General features: G+C 37.5%; 1 protein-coding gene across 1 annotated transcript; it reads right to left on the bottom strand.

Moving 5' to 3' along the window:
• Positions 1 to 178: 178 nt before the first annotated feature.
• On the bottom strand, positions 179 to 7,878 carry LOC113077789 (sialoadhesin-like). Its single transcript, XM_026250058.1, has 5 exons — positions 7,740 to 7,878; positions 7,443 to 7,494; positions 1,888 to 2,265; positions 1,094 to 1,381; positions 179 to 995 (listed from the first exon to the last, which is right to left on the bottom strand). The coding sequence occupies exons 1-5, from the start codon at positions 7,782 to 7,784 to the stop codon at positions 706 to 708; spliced, it is 1,053 nt and encodes a 350-aa protein (XP_026105843.1). The 5' UTR covers positions 7,785 to 7,878; the 3' UTR covers positions 179 to 705.
• Positions 7,879 to 17,078: the final 9,200 nt, after the last annotated feature.

Raw genomic sequence — 17,078 nt, 5'->3', positions numbered from 1 at the left:
AAGTTTTACGGCCCAGCTTTCACATCAGACAGGCAAGTAATTTGTGTTTCAATACCACTCTGTTTTTAAGGGCAAACAGATTTGAGTATCATCTGCAAAGCAATGGAACAAACCATGCGTCATAAAAAATGTTAGCAGGGCCATGCTTTCTGAAAATAGTCCTATTTAAACCTTAGAAAGCATACTTTACACAAGTATGTGAACACAGTTAACACACATCAATACTCAAGAGGGCGAAAGAGTTTCCTTTAAATGTCTGTGACATTAAACCAGATGTGTTATAGTTTAAGTAAGCAGGTCAGAAATAAGGCACAACACAACAAAGCAGGATCAGGCAGAGCAGCACCAAACAGGTAGCAACATCAATACTCATACATCAGTCAACAATTAACAAACCAGCACAGGACAGCAGACACAAAGAGAATAAATAGGGAGACTAACGCGGAGGGTAATGAGAGAGACACAGATGGAATCACTGAAACAATAATGAGGTAACAAGATAGGCAGGGTCAGATAATAGACAGAAGAGCACGTGGCACAAACAAACACACAACAAACAATGTGCTCTCACAAAGACAGTGTCCTCTGGTGGCCATTTAGGCCACACCAGCTGAAGACTGTGACATTTAGTTCTTTATATCTTTTAAAAAATAAAAGTAGAAATCAAAATAATTAGAAAACAAAGACAGATTTACAAAGACTAAATTACTCACGTTGTACACGTAAAACAACAGAAGCTGAAACGTCTCCTCCAGAAAATTTTGCAGTGCAAATCAATTTCTTCCCATGATCTTCTTTTGCACCCAGAAAGGTTATGCTGGAATAGCTGGTCTGATTGTTTTTGTTCCCCGTTGTGACCTGCATGTTCTTATAGTTCCATATGATGGTTGGATTTTCTTTCTGGCAGGAATGATGGACGTTACAAGTGAAGCTCCTTGCGACACCCTCTGTGACATCTGCCAGTTCAGGCTCAATCGTTATTTTATTATGAAAACCTGAAATTGAACTGGAATCTTGTAAAAGGTCCAACTGCTGCATTTAAAGTTAATTTATAACTAACATAACATAGCAGTTCATATTTGTGCTTACTTACATTTTGACCTTTTGACCTCTGTAGCTGTCGCTTTTATGCCACCATAATGTGTTACTGAACACATAATAGTCAAGCTTTCTGCCCTTATCACACCTCTGCGTGTCAGAGTTCTTTTCAACAAGCCATCTTTAATAGATTCATCTTTTTCTTCATCAGATCCTTCTACACCATTCAGAGTGATTGCTGGTTTGCTGTATGGACACGTGTGGAAAGTTGAACATCCTACTGTGATGGCGTCACCCATTCTCTCACCTCCATAAATACTGATGCTAGGCTGCTGTGGACTTGCTATAATTTACAGAAACATTGGTACATTATATCATTTAAAAAAAGTGGCCCCAACAAGTATTTAGACACATATCTGAATTTCACTGCATTAGATACAAGACTGATCGCATTCAACCAGGAATGAATAAATAAATAAATTTGGCTAGACATTTTCTCACAACTAACTTCCCTTTTCTTAGACACGTTTTTCATTTTTTATTAGTTTTTACCAGCTAGTCTTGAGGTAATTTTTCATGATGTATGAAATTAGTTCCTCTATTAATCAACATATGAACATATTTTACAAAGCCGTACAGCCAGAAAGTATCCAAGACTCTTTGTCTTCATTTTGAACAATATTTTGCTTTACATTTTAAATTAATTTCATAAAATGTTATTATGTTTGATGTTTTGAAAATACATAAACTTGGAAAAAGCATTTTCTTATGTCAGTTGTTACTGACCACACAATATTTCGCAACAGTCACAGGTTTTATTGTGTAAGTAATTCAAGAATATTTACATACCATCAACGAGAACTGTAGAGGTGACATCATAAAATGCGTAGGTGCGCCATCCAACATTTTCAGGGTCAATCCATGCATATATTTTCTCTCCATGGTGGGACTGTTCCAGTCTGGTAATCAGCAGACTGCATTCACCTGATTTTCTATATAAATCCGTTTTACCTTTGAATTTATCAATGACATTGTTTGCATGCAAAGGATCGTAAACTAAAGGATAACCTTTAGAGACCCACTGATACCACACAACTCTACTTGGGTCATTGGGTGGGTATGATGTGTAGCTGAAAGAACATGGTATGACCAGACAGGAACCTCTGAGACCGTGAATTTCCTTTGGGATTCTCACTTCCCATCCCACAGCATCATACAGTAGAACACCTGTGGGACAAATGTTTAAGAGCATTAATGGCGGTGTGGTAGATTGATGAAACTTACAAAAATATAATTTTTTTTTTTATTGTTTTCAAACAATATATGTTCTGATTTCAATCACAAAAGTACTTCATAGAAATGCATTATCAGCTGTCAGTTGATTTGACTGGCACATGTTTTCCATGCAAACCTACTTTAAATTATGTGTTGTTTTTGTATGTGTTTTTCTAGGTTTTTTGAGATGGACTTGTTCTATAATATCACGTCATACATAGAGAGGGTGAGGCCCACTTTAAACACTTTTCAATGGCATAAATGCAGCATGTCTCTCTCTTTAATTATTATAGGCTACAAATGAATGGATTAGAAACATCCATGGACTCATCATGGGTGAAAAAGTTGATATCCCTTAATGCACAGCTCTATTTTTGACATCGGCTTGTCAGATGTTCCATTTCGTCCATTGCTAGTTATCACTGTCAATCATAGAATGATTTGCCGCATAATTTAGCAGATACACTTGCAATATTTTTTTTCACTCGGATTTGTCATTCCTGAAACAGTATACATGGACGTTTCGCCCCTAGACAAACAAAACTTTTCTTCAAACTTTAGTAGTAAGTATGTAAAGACACTGAGCAGGCACTTCCTTTATAGCACAAATGGCCGAGCTCACTCACGTGAAAACTTCTGATATAATCAGCTCTGATTGGCCAGTACTTTCAACAGAGATGCCTGTGATTGGCTACAATACTCAATGCTGCATAAACACGTTGTAAATAGAAACATTTGGTTTTATCATTTAAAACTAGAGCATGCACACAAAAACACACAAGAGAGTTTGAAAGCAATTTATTTCGATCCAGACAGCAGATGACTCAGAGCCAGATACATTTTCAAACTGGCAAATCCACGTTACAACCACTGTAACACGGATCCAGCCTGGGCACGGATTCAATGGGCGGGAACTACAGTCACAGAGTGAATCCGGTCACGTCCGTGGAAATGAGCGCACATTTTTTTTTTTTTTTGGAGTTCAGAACTGAAGACGTCAAGACAGTCGATGCAGATACAGACTACTTGCTGTTATCCTCAAAAACCTCATCAAGGTTTATCACACTGTGTTATCAAACTGTTCTACTAATAAAATAATTTCTTATTAAACTGTGTACTTGATAACCTAATGGTTTTGTGTTTTTATTGATCCTTAGATCTGTGTCAGACTTTAATGTTGTTGAACACTAAGGCCTATGTTATCAGAGGACTTGGTAACATGAAGAAAACATCCAGTGGTCTGTAATTATACACAATTAACCATGGGTGTAGGTTTGGTCTCAGCTTTGGTGGGGACAACCCCATAACCCAGCCCCTAACCCTGTAAGATACCAGTGATTTAATGGTAATATCCTTTTTTATTTCAGACTGTTACTGTTGGCAATACAGAATATCACAATACAGAAGTGAATCTAATTAATCTCATTATATTGGATCCTGACCCCGATATACCATCCTGTATACTGTCGCTAAAGAGCTAAGTTAGTTTAACTGTATAATCTCAAAAATGCACTCTCAAAAAATACAAATAAAAACCTGAGACTGTGTAAAGCTGAACAACCAAACGTTTTATTAACATAAATTATTATGTACATTAGTATTTACACTAACAAAAAAATACTCAAGGAAACAAATCTAAATAAATAAATATAATAAACTTTTTCTATGATAAACACAATAACGTTACCCTCCAGTACACGGTTACCATACGGTTTATTAACAAACAATTATAATTTACTATGTATGTTAGTAGCCTATTTATACTTAAAAAAGAACACTGTTGCAAGAGGTAGACTATGAGAATTTTTGGAGCATAATCCAGATCCACCGTTTATGTTGACTGAAAGATTCTAAGTTAAGTTACAGGCTAATTGACATTCAGTTACTTGCTAACGTAGTATTCTATCATCCTGGGTTACATATACTATCAGATAATACTATTTTCCACAGTATAATCTGCATTTGAAAGCCTGGTCAATCACTACTGCTATTTCTGTAGCTAGCTAGTTATTTTGGCCACTTACACTCTGACTCTGCTTTATGAAAAAGCTTTTTATGTCCCCTTCTTCTTGGGTGGCATCTACAAAGTACAAAAAGGGGCAAAAAAAAAAAAAAAAAACGGAATATTAAAATGTTTTTACTCTGGCCTGTATGTGGCAAAGAGACAGCCCTGGTAATTTACCGTCGGCGTCGTCAACATGCGTGCGAGCGCACACACACATAACACTCGCTCGCTGCTAGTGCAAGCACAAAAGAAGTCCCGGCCCGCGCGTGTAGCCTGTCAGATACCCCGCCAATCAAATTATGGCGTTTGTTGTACTGTCATCATTCTGGCCGTTAGAATCGATCCAAATAGCAGTTCGAAGGAGCTTAATTGCTAAATATTGGTGGGGACAAATTTGTCATATCAAAATATTGATAGGGACTAGTACCTAGCGTCCCCCCCTAAACCTACGCCCATGCAATTAACACATTTTACTTAATTAACGTTACTTAATTTACACTTTATTCATTTTAACTGTTTTTATTCATTTTTATCATTTAAGATTGCTGTGTGGTAATGTAGACTAACCATGTTCCACACAACAATGTTCCGTACAGGTGACATTTTAGCACAGATTGCTGAATAAATAATTCCAGTTTGTACATAAACTATATATCGGTGTCATCATTATGTCTCCCTCTTTCACCCCCGATCTAGACAGAGACCCATCCGCTGTTTGTTTCAGTAAGATTTGAGTAAGTTTGCTAGGTGCACCCATAATGGATGGTGGGCAAGTTATACTTCAAGACTGCAGCTTGGGAGGGAAGACGACTAGAGCAACAAAAACGTACATTTCTATTTAATTTATGTTTCCCACTGTACTACAGCCTTTATGAAATGAATATTATGTTATCACAAATTGTTAAATACATTACTTTTTATTGAATAAATGCTTTGAAATTAGAATTTTTAAACATTGATTGCGGGCGATGACCACTTAGCGCCACCCTCACCTGAGACAGACAGCAGAGATCTCTTACGTTTTGAAGTTTTCACATTGGTTGACCTTTGTTTTTTATTAATCAGTGCAACTTGTTTGCCCTTCTTGTCTTCAGAAAGATATGGAAATGGTGGGTGGTTAGAGTGTTATTTGAGGGTTTTCTGTGGAGCTAATGTTAATTAATTGATGAGAGCTTAATACTCCAACTGAAGAAAAGCTATATTTTATATGGAATCACACATTAATCTGGTATCTGATATCTAATCTTATGGCTGTTTGAGAGCGAGAAAAAAAGTATTATTATTATAATTATTACTACTACTACTACTTATAAGTGGTATTTGACTGTTTTAAGTAAAGTAGCATCAGAAAATGGCAAGATATGAGACTTATAATACATTATAGCTATGATAAATATAATCCATTGTAAAAGTGGATGCAATGTGTCCATTGTGTTATAAATCATCATACTCTTAAAAGCTATAAACAGAAATAAGTAAATATTATAATATATTACAACTGTCCTTGAATATTTATAAGGTGTTACAACATATTATACTTTTTTTATATAATGCATTATGCATTCATTATAATGTCTTAAGAATACCCGTATAATGTATTATAAATACAGGCTTCATAGAAAGTTATACTAGATATTCTTTATCAAGGTTAAGACTCTGCCAAGTCCCCCTAAATTTGCTCATTCAAACACACCCCCACATGTCTGCTTCACTATGTGGAAATATTTGCGTAATACCACCCAAATGTTCACGCTAAGAAAGAAGATGTGGTTTAAGTAACCACAGTGAGTGTTGAAGCAGCCATGTCAGGTAGATGCTGTGTGTTAGGGTGAGAGCAAAATTTGGCTTCATTTGGCCTCTGAAAGGAATCTTTATAATTACTTACAACAGAACAGCAACATATTTTATGGACAACCCTCCCGTGAACCTAATAGGAGATCATTCTGACTTTGCTAAGGACAATCTGGCACTTCTGAATCAGCTACTTTAAGTTTGTTTTGTTATAAGTTTTAGTATTTGCTATTGAATGTTCAAATGCAGAGTTTTGTGCATGTGTGTGTGTGTGTGTGAGAGAAAGGGTCACACAGTGACACACTGTGTCTTTCACGCAACTCTGTTCCTCTTTCGGGCTTGAGCTGATGGTAAAACTAAGGACAATGATGTGTTGTTGTTTTGTTTTTTTTACATTAAAGCATGTCAATATATTCAATAACACTAAATACACAAAATAAGGATCTTTTAAAAAGCATCAAATGACCTCTTTAAATGTCTATTATTTTACATTTAAACTGTAACAGGTTTCCAATCATGTCTTTTTCTCTTTTTTTTGTTTAAGATAGCTTGTAATTGTGACCAGCTCTGTTCAGTTAAGGACAGCTACTTCTTTCTCCATTTCCAATAAGAAACAATGATATAAATTTTTAGGTCCATATTGTTACATATATTTATTTTAAATGTATTTATTTATTTTTGCATAAACACAACATTGTGTAGTGCTCACATGCTACTTTTGGCCTTCATAAACAATTGTTTTTAAATAAACAAATGGTAGGAGGCACATTGTAACTCTAAACTCAGTTTTTCTAAACTCAGCATTTCAGATGCTGTCACATCCTACAACCAACAAATCGTAATAAACAATTTATTCAAATATTATTAATAAAACTAATATTAATTATATAAATATACTAATATACTAATAATAATGAAAATAAGCTATCATTAAAAAGGTTATTTATTGCACCATTAAGGTTCTTTGTAGCACTTTCAAATCATTGTTCTTTATGGAAGCCTATAAAAAGGGTTCTATTTAGCACAAAAGGGTTCTGCTATTGTTACAAGCTGAAGAAACCTTTTCTGGTACTGTTTAGAACCATTTTTCTTAAGAGTGTACAGTTTTATTATGTTAAATCAAAATTATGTTGGCTAAGAATTCCTTGGCTGATCTCACATAAATACGGAATTGTTTTACCAACCAACTTCAACAAAGCTCTAAAAATGCATGGCCTTAAATTCAGCCAAAGATTTAGTAGTCTGCTAGTCTATAGTGACATTTTTTTAAAAATACTGTATACCCTTGTCAGCTGCCTTTATTATATGAAGAAGTGAGGAAAACATGCTATACCTTGTAAAAGCAGATGAAGTAGCAGAGGTCCCATCATGTTCCCAGGTTGGCCCTGAGGTGAAATCAAAAACAATTGTTGTTTTACACGTAAAGAGACATTGTCTGGTGCACATCCTAAATGGTTCTTTTCAATTTTTGAATGCTATCAATAGAATTTTGACCACAAAATCAAGAAAACAGGATGCTAAAGTTTATAGAAAGTAAAATCTTAAGTAATTGTTTTATTCTACGCTCTCCAAAAATAACTTTTAAAATGATACATCAATTGTAATATATTCTTATCCTTTTTATACATACCTTATCGGCAGTCTGACTTGCAAATAAGTCAACTGGATGAAACATTTACTGCAAAATGTGAGAAAAAAAAATATTAAGAAGTGTGACTTCTATAGACTCCGAGTCATAGAAAATAGAAGGGGTTTGTTGGTGTTTTTTTCATCTGGGGCTGAGGTGTTAGAATTGCTGAAAAAAAAGTTACTCATGACAGAAGCTATACATATTACAAGAAAGGCCTTTCCTGACACTGCACAACATAATTTCAACAGTGAATATGCATTGGATACAACAAGAAATTAAAACTTATGCTCTTTTATGGTCCACCCAACTGCCTCAATGAAGGCATCCAGTAGGGGATGAAGTTTTGCTGCAAATTTGGTCTAATCGGCCTAGGGCTGGGTGAAAATCGATATAAAAACTGTCAATAACAATTATAAACTTTGGACATTTTACTCTTTATGAATGAAGAGTGTCGCTGTTGGACAGTGTTTTCTCTACTTCCTGTTGGCCTTCTGTAGCTAATCATAGCTCCGTGTAGCTGTTTTTATTTTATATTTTTTCTCTATAATCTTTCTTACTATCACTGTCTGTTTGTTTGTTTGTTTTTTAAGTTGTAAAATATAACTTAATTCACACTATATTTCTGATATTATAGATCAATCTTATCAGATTAACTTTGATCGTTCACTCTTCCGTGACTGCAGTACACCTGCAAAGCGTTAGCACTCATTAGCTTGTCATTAGCGTTTTCTTTTCTCCTCTCCTCTCTTCTCTCACGCTGCAGTTTTTCACAAGTTCATCAAACAACCGCAGTAAGAATATTTCATCAAGCACGGTGAGTAATGGCTTCGCCTACTATCGTTATTTGCACCTCTTGCCACATGTACAGTTTATCTATCTCTGTCGCTGATGAGGGATTCACATGTGATAAATGCAGGGAAATAGTTAGGCTGACAGAGAAGATTTCAGAATTAGAGACACGCATCCAAACTTTAATTGAGGACAGTAAGAATGTTAGGGCTCTAGATACGGCTTTGGATGCGTCTAGCTCAGGGACTCCTGTACATTGTCCGGTTCCGGAAACAGAGCCCCGGCAGCAGGGCAACTGGGTGACGGTGAGGCAGCGTAGTCGTGGGTCAAAACACCGCTCTTCTGTTCCGATCAAAACATTAAACAGGTTCTCCCCACTCAGTGATGCACCCACTGAGAAACCTGATGAAAGTGCTCTAGTTATTGGTGATTCTATTGTACGGAACGTGAATATAGAGACACCAGCCACCATAGTCAAATGTTTACCGGGAGCCAGAGCGCCTGACATCTTGGCAAATTTAAAAGTGCTGGCTAATGCTAAACGTAAATACAGTAAGATTGTTATTCATGCCGGCGCTAATGATGTTCGACTTCGCCAGTCGGAGATCACTAAAAATAACTTTAAAGAGGTGTGTGAACTTGCAAGCACGATGTCAGACACTGTAATATGCTCTGGTCCCCTCCCTGCTTACCGTGGTGACGAGATGCATAGCAGATTGTCATCACTCAATGGCTGGATGTCTAAGTGGTGCCCACAGAATAACATAGGTTTCATAGACAATTGGACGAGCTTTTGGGGCAGACCTGACCTGTTTAAAAGAGATGGTCTTCATCCCTCCTGGGGTGGCGCCACTCTTCTGTCTAGAAATATGGCACATAGTCTTAGTGTTTATACTTGACTAACTGGGGCCCAGGTCAGGAAGCAGACAGACTGGCTAAACCGACCGTCTGCTAGCTGCCTCCCGTCACAGAGGTCAGTTAATTCTCAGCACATAGAGACTCTTTCACCTAGATATCACACTATAGAGACTGTGTCTGTTCCCCGAACTAGAAAATACAAAAAACGTCCAAACCAAGTTAAGGTTAACAATTTAATTGAGGTTCAACAAATAAAAAACAAATGCAATATGGATAAACAAATAATAAAGATTGGCTTATTGAATATCAGATCCATTTCTACGAAAACACTTTTTGTAAATAATATGATAACTGATCATAATATAGATGTGCTCTGTTTGACAGAAACTTGGCTAAAACCTGATGATTACATTATTTTAAATGAGTCCACCCCCCAAGATTACTGTTATAAACACGAGCCGCGTCTAAAAGGCAAAGGGGGAGGAGTTGCTTCAATTTATAACAACGTTTTCAGGATTTCTCAGAGGGCAGGCTTCAAGTATAACTCGTTTGAAGTAATGGTGCTTCATATAACATTATCCAAAGAAACCAATGTTAATGATAAACCACCTGTTATGTTTGTACTGGCTACTGTATACAGGCCACCAGGGCACCATACAGACTTTATTAAAGAGTTTGGTGATTTTACATCCGAGTTAGTTCTGGCTGCAGATAAAGTTTTAATAGTTGGTGATTTTAATATCCATGTTGATAATGAAAAAGATGCATTGGGATCAGCATTTATAGACATTCTGAACTCTATTGGTGTTAGACAATATGTTTCAGGACCTACTCATTGTCGAAATCATACTCTAGATTTAATACTTTCACATGGAATTGATGTTGATAGTGTTGAAATTATTCAGCCAAGTGATGATATCTCAGATCATTATTTAGTTCTGTGTAAACTTCATATAGCCAAAATTGTAAATTCTACTTCTTGTTACAAGTATCGAAGAACCATCACTTCTACCACAAAAGACTGCTTTTTAAGTTATCTTCCTGATGTATCCAAATTCCTTAGCATATCCAAAACCTCAGAACATCTTGATGATGTAACAGAAACTATGGACTCTCTCTTTTCTAGCACTTTAAATACAGTTGCTCCTTTACGCTTAAGGAAGGTTAAGGAAAACAGTTTGACACCATGGTATAATGAGCATACTCGCACCCTAAAGAGAGCAGCTCGAAAAATGGAGCGCAGCTGGAGGAAAACAAAACTAGAGGTATTTCGTATTGCTTGGCGGGAAAGTAGCATATCCTATAGAAAAGCATTAAAAACTGCTAGATCTGATTACTTTTCTTCTCTTTTAGAAGAAAACAAACATAACCCCAGGTATTTATTCAACACAGTGGCTAAATTAACGAAAAATAAAGCCTCAACAAGTGTTGACATTTCCCAACACCACAACAGTAATGATTTTATGAACTACTTTACTTCTAAAATCGATACTATTAGAGATACAATTACAACCATTCAGCCGTCAGCTACAGTATCACATCAGACAGTGCACTATAGACCCCCTGAGGAACAGTTCCACTCATTCTCTACTATAGGAGAGGAAGAATTGTATGAACTTGTTAAATCATCTAAACCAACAACATGTATGTTAGACCCTATACCATCTAAGCTCCTAAAAGAGGTGCTTCCAGAAGTCATAGGTCCTCTTCTGACTATTATTAATTCCTCATTGTCATTAGGATATGTCCCCAAAACCTTCAAACTGGCTGTTATTAAGCCTCTCATAAAAAAACCACAACTTGACCCCAGAGAACTTGTTAATTATAGACCAATCTCGAATCTCCCTTTTCTGTCCAAGATACTAGAAAAGGTGGTATCCTCACAATTATATTCCTTCTTAGAGAAAAATGGTATATGTGAGGATTTCCAATCAGGATTTAGACCGTATCATAGTACTGAGACTGCTCTCCTTAGAGTTACAAATGATCTGCTCTTATCATCTGATCGTGGGTGTATCTCTCTATTAGTTTTATTGGATCTTAGTGCTGCGTTTGACACAATTGACCACAACATTCTTTTGCATAGACTTGAACACTTTGTTGGCATCAGTGGAAGTGCATTAGCATGGTTTAAATCGTACTTATATGACCGCCATCAGTTCGTAGCAGTGAATGAAGATGTATCATATCGATCACAAGTGCAGTATGGAGTACCTCAAGGCTCAGTACTAGGGCCGCTACTCTTCACGCTTTATATGTTACCCTTGGGAGATATCATCAGGAAACATGGTGTTAGCTTTCACTGTTATGCTGATGATACTCAGCTCTATATTTCCTCGCAGCCCGGTGAAACACACCAATTTGAAAAACTAATGGAATGCATAGTCGATATAAAAAATTGGATGACGAGTAATTTCTTACTGCTAAATTCAGAAAAAACAGAGGTGTTAATCGTAGGGCCTAAAAACTCTGCTTGTAATAACCTAGAACACTGTCTAAGACTTGATGGTTGCTCTGTCAATTCTTCGTCATCAGTTAGGAACCTAGGTGTGCTATTTGATCGCAATCTTTCCTTAGAAAGCCACGTTTCTAGCATTTGTAAAACTGCATTTTTCCATCTCAAAAATATATCTAAATTACGGCCTATGCTCTCAATGTCAAATGCAGAAATGTTAATCCATGCATTTATGACTTCAAGGTTAGACTATTGTAATGCGTTATTGGGTGGTTGTTCTGCACGCTTGGTAAACAAACTACAGTTAGTCCAAAATGCAGCAGCAAGAGTTCTTACTAGAACCAGGAAGTATGACCATATTAGCCCGGTCCTGTCCACACTGCACTGGCTCCCTATCAAACATCGTATAGATTTTAAAATATTGCTTATTACTTATAAAGCCCTGAATGGTTTAGCACCTCAGTATTTGAATGAGCTCCTTTTACATTATACTTCTCTACGTCCGCTACGTTCTCAAAACTCAGGCAATTTGATAATACCTAGAATATCAAAATCAACTGCGGGCGGCAGATCCTTTTCCTATTTGGCGCCTAAACTCTGGAATAACCTACCTAACATTGTTCGGGAGGCAGACACACTCTTGCAGTTTAAATCTAGATTAAAGACCCATCTCTTTAACCTGGCTTACACATAACATACTAATATGCTTTTAATATCCAAATCCGTTAAAGGATTTTTAGGCTGCATTAATTAGGTAAACCGGAACCGGAAACACTTCACATAACACCTGATGTACTTGCTACATCATTAGAAGAATGGCATCTACGCTAATATTTGTCTGTTTCTCTCTTGTTCCGAGGTCACCGTGGCCACCAGATCCAGTCTGTATCCAGATCAGAGGGTCACTGCAGTCACCCGGATCCAGTACGTATCCAGACCAGATTGGTGGATCAGCACCTAGAAAGGACCCCTACTGCCCTGAAAGACAGCGGAGACCAGGACAACTAGAGCCCCAGATACAGATCCCCTGTAAAGACCTTGTCTCAGAGGACCACCAGGACAAGACCACAGGAAACAGATGATTCTTCTGCACAATCTGACTTTGCTGCAGCCTGGAATTGAACTACTGGTTTCGTCTGGTCAGAGGAGAACTGGCCCCCCAACTGAGCCTGGTTTCTCCCAAGGTTTTTTTCTTCATTCTGTCACCGATGGAGTTTCGGTTCCTTGCCGCTGTCGCCTCTGGCTTGCTTAGTTGGGGTCACTTCATCTACAGCGATATCATTGACTTGATTGCAAATAAATGCACAGACACTATTTAAACTGAACAGAGAGGACATAACTGAATTCAATGATGAACTGCCATTAACTATCATTTTGCATTATTGAGACACTGTTTTCCAAATGAATGTTGTTCAGTGCTTTGACGCAATGTATTTTGTTTAAAGCACTATATAAATAAAGGTGATTGATTGATTGATTGATGAATCTAACAGAAAAAAGCATAAATAAAGGTGACAACCAGTCAGTGCATGTTGCTAACACGTCTGCATGTTGTGTCTGTGTAAATGAACACCACAGTTTCATCTGATATACGATGGAAGATGGATGGAAACAAAAGTCTTTAAACGGAACATGTGAAATTTGACCGCGTCAATGTGCACTGTTCATATATAAAGAAGATTGGGCCAAAAGACTTAAAATGGAACATGTGAAATCTAACTATTTATCTATCTAAAAAGCATGTAGGTAATTTGGCCAATAATTTGGTCTTGAATTAATCATCACTTTTAATGAATTAGTGTCACGGTTGGTAGAACAGTTGTCTCATTTTGATCTTATGTGGTTAGGGTAATGTGTGTGTCTCGTTATCACTGATTGTTTCATGTTAGTGTGACCATGTAACGACTGGGTGAAAGGAGTGGCAGGAAGCAAGTGCGAGTAATTAATATTTAATAAAATGAATGACACAGTACATATAGATGGAAACACAGATGATAATTGGCCAGGGATACACAGTCCAGGAAAATGCAGGTGAGTGAAGGATACGAATGGCGGTGATGAGTTGGCAGCAGGAGAGGGTGACACAGGTACTGCAGGGAAGCGAGCCGAAAGGTAAGTGATGATCCTGATGGTGATATGTGATGAGTAGATGAGGTTCCGGGGAGACACGGACATCCAAAACGCAGAAACACACAAGAGAGCAAAACATCAGACGAGAAACAGGAAACAACGCTGACAAACACAAGACGCTAGACAGGCCAATATATAGGGATGAGTAATGAGTGACAGCTGTTGCTGATGACAATTAGTGGAGACGCCCACAAGAAACAATCAGTGCTGACGCGTAACACACAGACTTCACCCACATAGTGAAAAACCCTGAGATCACGGTTCACCAACCGTGACAGTACCCACCTCCCTCTAGGAACGCCTCCTGGAGTTACAGAAGGGCCTACCTGCTGATTGTAATCATCAATAAGGGAGTGATCCAGTATGTCCCTAGCAGGTACCCAACTCCTCTCCTCTGGACCATAACCAGAATCCGATTTACCGAATAAGTTGGCTCCCCATCTACGAGATACGGCGGTGGGGAAACAGGGGTAGGCGGATTAATACGTGAATAAAACACAGGCTTAATTTTGGACACATGGAAGGCGGGATGAATCCTCCTGTACGCCGGAGGTAGTTTGAGGCGGACTGTCACCGGACTGATCTTGGTGACAGGAAACGGGCCAATAAATTTGGGAGCTAATTTATTAGAAACGGAGCAGAGCGGAATGTTGTTAGTAGAAAGCCACACTTTTTGACCCACGACGTATACGGGAGGCTTCGACCAGTGGCGATAGGCCTTGGCCTTAGTGCGCTCCCTCATCTGGAGCAGAGTCTCGCGGTCCAGGTGCGGTGGCACCTCTGGACAAACGCGTGAGCGGAGGGGACCGCGACTTCAGACTCCAGACTAGGAAAACTGAACTGAAATGGAGAGAGGCCCGTGGCTGACACTGGTAACGAGTTGTGAGCGTACTCCACCAAGCTCCTGTTCCACCACACCACAGATTTTAAGATACTTTTTGTACTTCAGTACAACAAATAGCACATACTTTAAGACTTTTACTCAAGTAATATACTAAACTGTGACTTCAACTTCTACCAAAGTCATCTTCTGGTAAGATATCTTTACTTTTACTTGAGTATGACTTTCAGGTACTTTATACAACACTGTTTTTGACTCTACTAATACCATAATATGTTTGCAGATATTTAAGTTAACATACTTATTTGTCTGAAAAGCAATATTACAGTTAGTTATTCTCCTTTCAAAATGTTTGTTCCGGGGTCAGAATGTCGGTCTCTGTTTAAGTTTGTGAAACTCACCCACAGTCAGTTTACCCAATAGTAGTTTGGCACCCCAGGTTGCCAGTTTGTGAAAACACAGCGTATTTAGTTTAATTCATGGCATGGCATTTAGTATAAGTGTTTAATGTTCTATTATGTTTTTGTTAACATTGCACAAAAAAAAAACAAAAAAAAAAAAAGACCCTGCATTGGCCTACAAATGTCAAGAATATATGAAGCCCTATTAAAAAAAAAAAAAGAAAAAAAAAGTATCTGCAGTCTCTCTGTTTAACAAGTAAATCAGATCAATAAATACAAGAAATTACAATACGCAGTAAATGTTATACATTAGTCAACTGAAATTAAAAAAGATTGTTTTGAATACATTATATTTGACTTAAAAAAAATAAGGCAATCAGGTTTGGAAGATTTTTTTTTTTTTTAGGTTAGATTAACTAATTAGATTTTACAATGCACAACATTATTTAAAAATAATTTATTCCTATAATATATGAAAAGAATGGTTTAAAAAGATACATTGAAGACAGTACAGAAGAACTCCTGACCATAGTACACCAATGCTGGACTGGACTAAACTGAAGCAGCAAAGGATTAAAAAAAAGTGTTAGGCTATTAATTTCTTACAACTTGTCTTTGTCTAGGACATTGCCACTGGATAGGCTTCAGTAGGGTTTAAATATATTAACCTATTAGCATTTACAGCCGTGGCCAAAAGTTTTGAGAATGACACAAATATTACGTTTCACAAAGTCTGCTGCTTCAGTGTTTTTAGATCATTTAGTCAGATGTTACTATGGTGTACTGAAGTATAAGTACAAGAATTTCATAAGTGTCAAAGTCTTTTATTGACAATTAGTTCAATAAGTTTATGCAAAGACATCAAATTTGCAGTGTTGGCCCTTCTTTTTCAAGACCTCTGCAATTTGCCCTGGCATGCTGTCAATCAACTTCTGGGCCACATCCTGACTGAAGGCAGCCCATTCTTTATTTAGTGCTTGGAGCTTGTCAGAATTTGTGGGTTTTTGTTTGTCCACTCATCTGTTGAGGATTGGCCGCAAGTTCTCAGTGACAAGGTCTTGAACTGCAGTCTTACACTCTTGAAAAGCAGTCTTTCCCTGATGTTTTTCCTGGAGAAAAGTGGGTTCTTTGTTGCCCTTCTTGACACCAGGCCATCCTCCAAAAGTCTTCTCCTCGCTGTGTGAGTAGATGCTCTCACACCTGCCTACTGCCATTCCTGAGCAAGCTCTGCACTGCTGATGCCCCGATCCCGCAGCTGAATAAACTTTAGGAGATGGTCCTCCTGCATGTCGCTTGCTGGACTTTCTTGAGTGCCCTGAAGCCTTCTTCACAGCAATTTAACCTCTCCCCTTGAAGTTCTTGATGATTCGATAAATGATTCATGTAAGTATCTTACTAGCAGCATTATCCTTGCCTGTGAATTATTTTTTTGCGCAAAGCAATGATAACTGCATGTTTCCTTGCATGTAACCATAGTTAACAGAGGAAGAACAATAATTTCAAGCACCACCCTTCTTTTAAAGCTTCCAGTCTGTTATTCTTACTCAATCAGCATGACAGAGTGATCTCTAGGTCTTTTATCAACCTGTGTAAATGAGAGAATCACTGACATGATATCAGCTTGTCCTTTTGTGGCAGGGCTGAAATGCAGTCGAAATGTTTTTGGGATTAAATACATTTTCATGGCGAAGAGGGAATTCATCTGATCACGCTTCATAACATTCTTTAGTATATGCAAATTGCCAAAAAAAAAAAAAAAAAAAAAAAAAAAAAACTGAGACAGCATACTTTGTGAAAAATAATATTTGTTTCATTATTAAAACTTTTAGCCATGGCTGTACATAATTTCAAATCGGACCAAATGC

The sequence above is a fragment of the Carassius auratus genome, unplaced genomic scaffold, assembly GCF_003368295.1.
Source record: "Carassius auratus strain Wakin unplaced genomic scaffold, ASM336829v1 scaf_tig00023221, whole genome shotgun sequence".
Classification (NCBI taxonomy): domain Eukaryota; kingdom Metazoa; phylum Chordata; class Actinopteri; order Cypriniformes; family Cyprinidae; genus Carassius; species Carassius auratus.
This window is presented reverse-complemented; position numbering and strand designations above follow the sequence as displayed.

Coding starts and splice junctions, on each gene's coding strand:
- LOC113077789 (XM_026250058.1), bottom strand. CDS start 7,784: ATGTTTCATCCAGTTGACTTATTTGCAAGTCAGACTGCCGATAAG. Junction 7,495..7,739: donor CAAGTCAGACTGCCGATAAG/GTATGTATAAAA, acceptor ATTTCACCTCAG/GGCCAACCTGGGAACATGAT. Junction 2,266..7,442: donor ACTTCATCTGCTTTTACAAG/GTATAGCATGTT, acceptor TTTGTCCCACAG/GTGTTCTACTGTATGATGCT.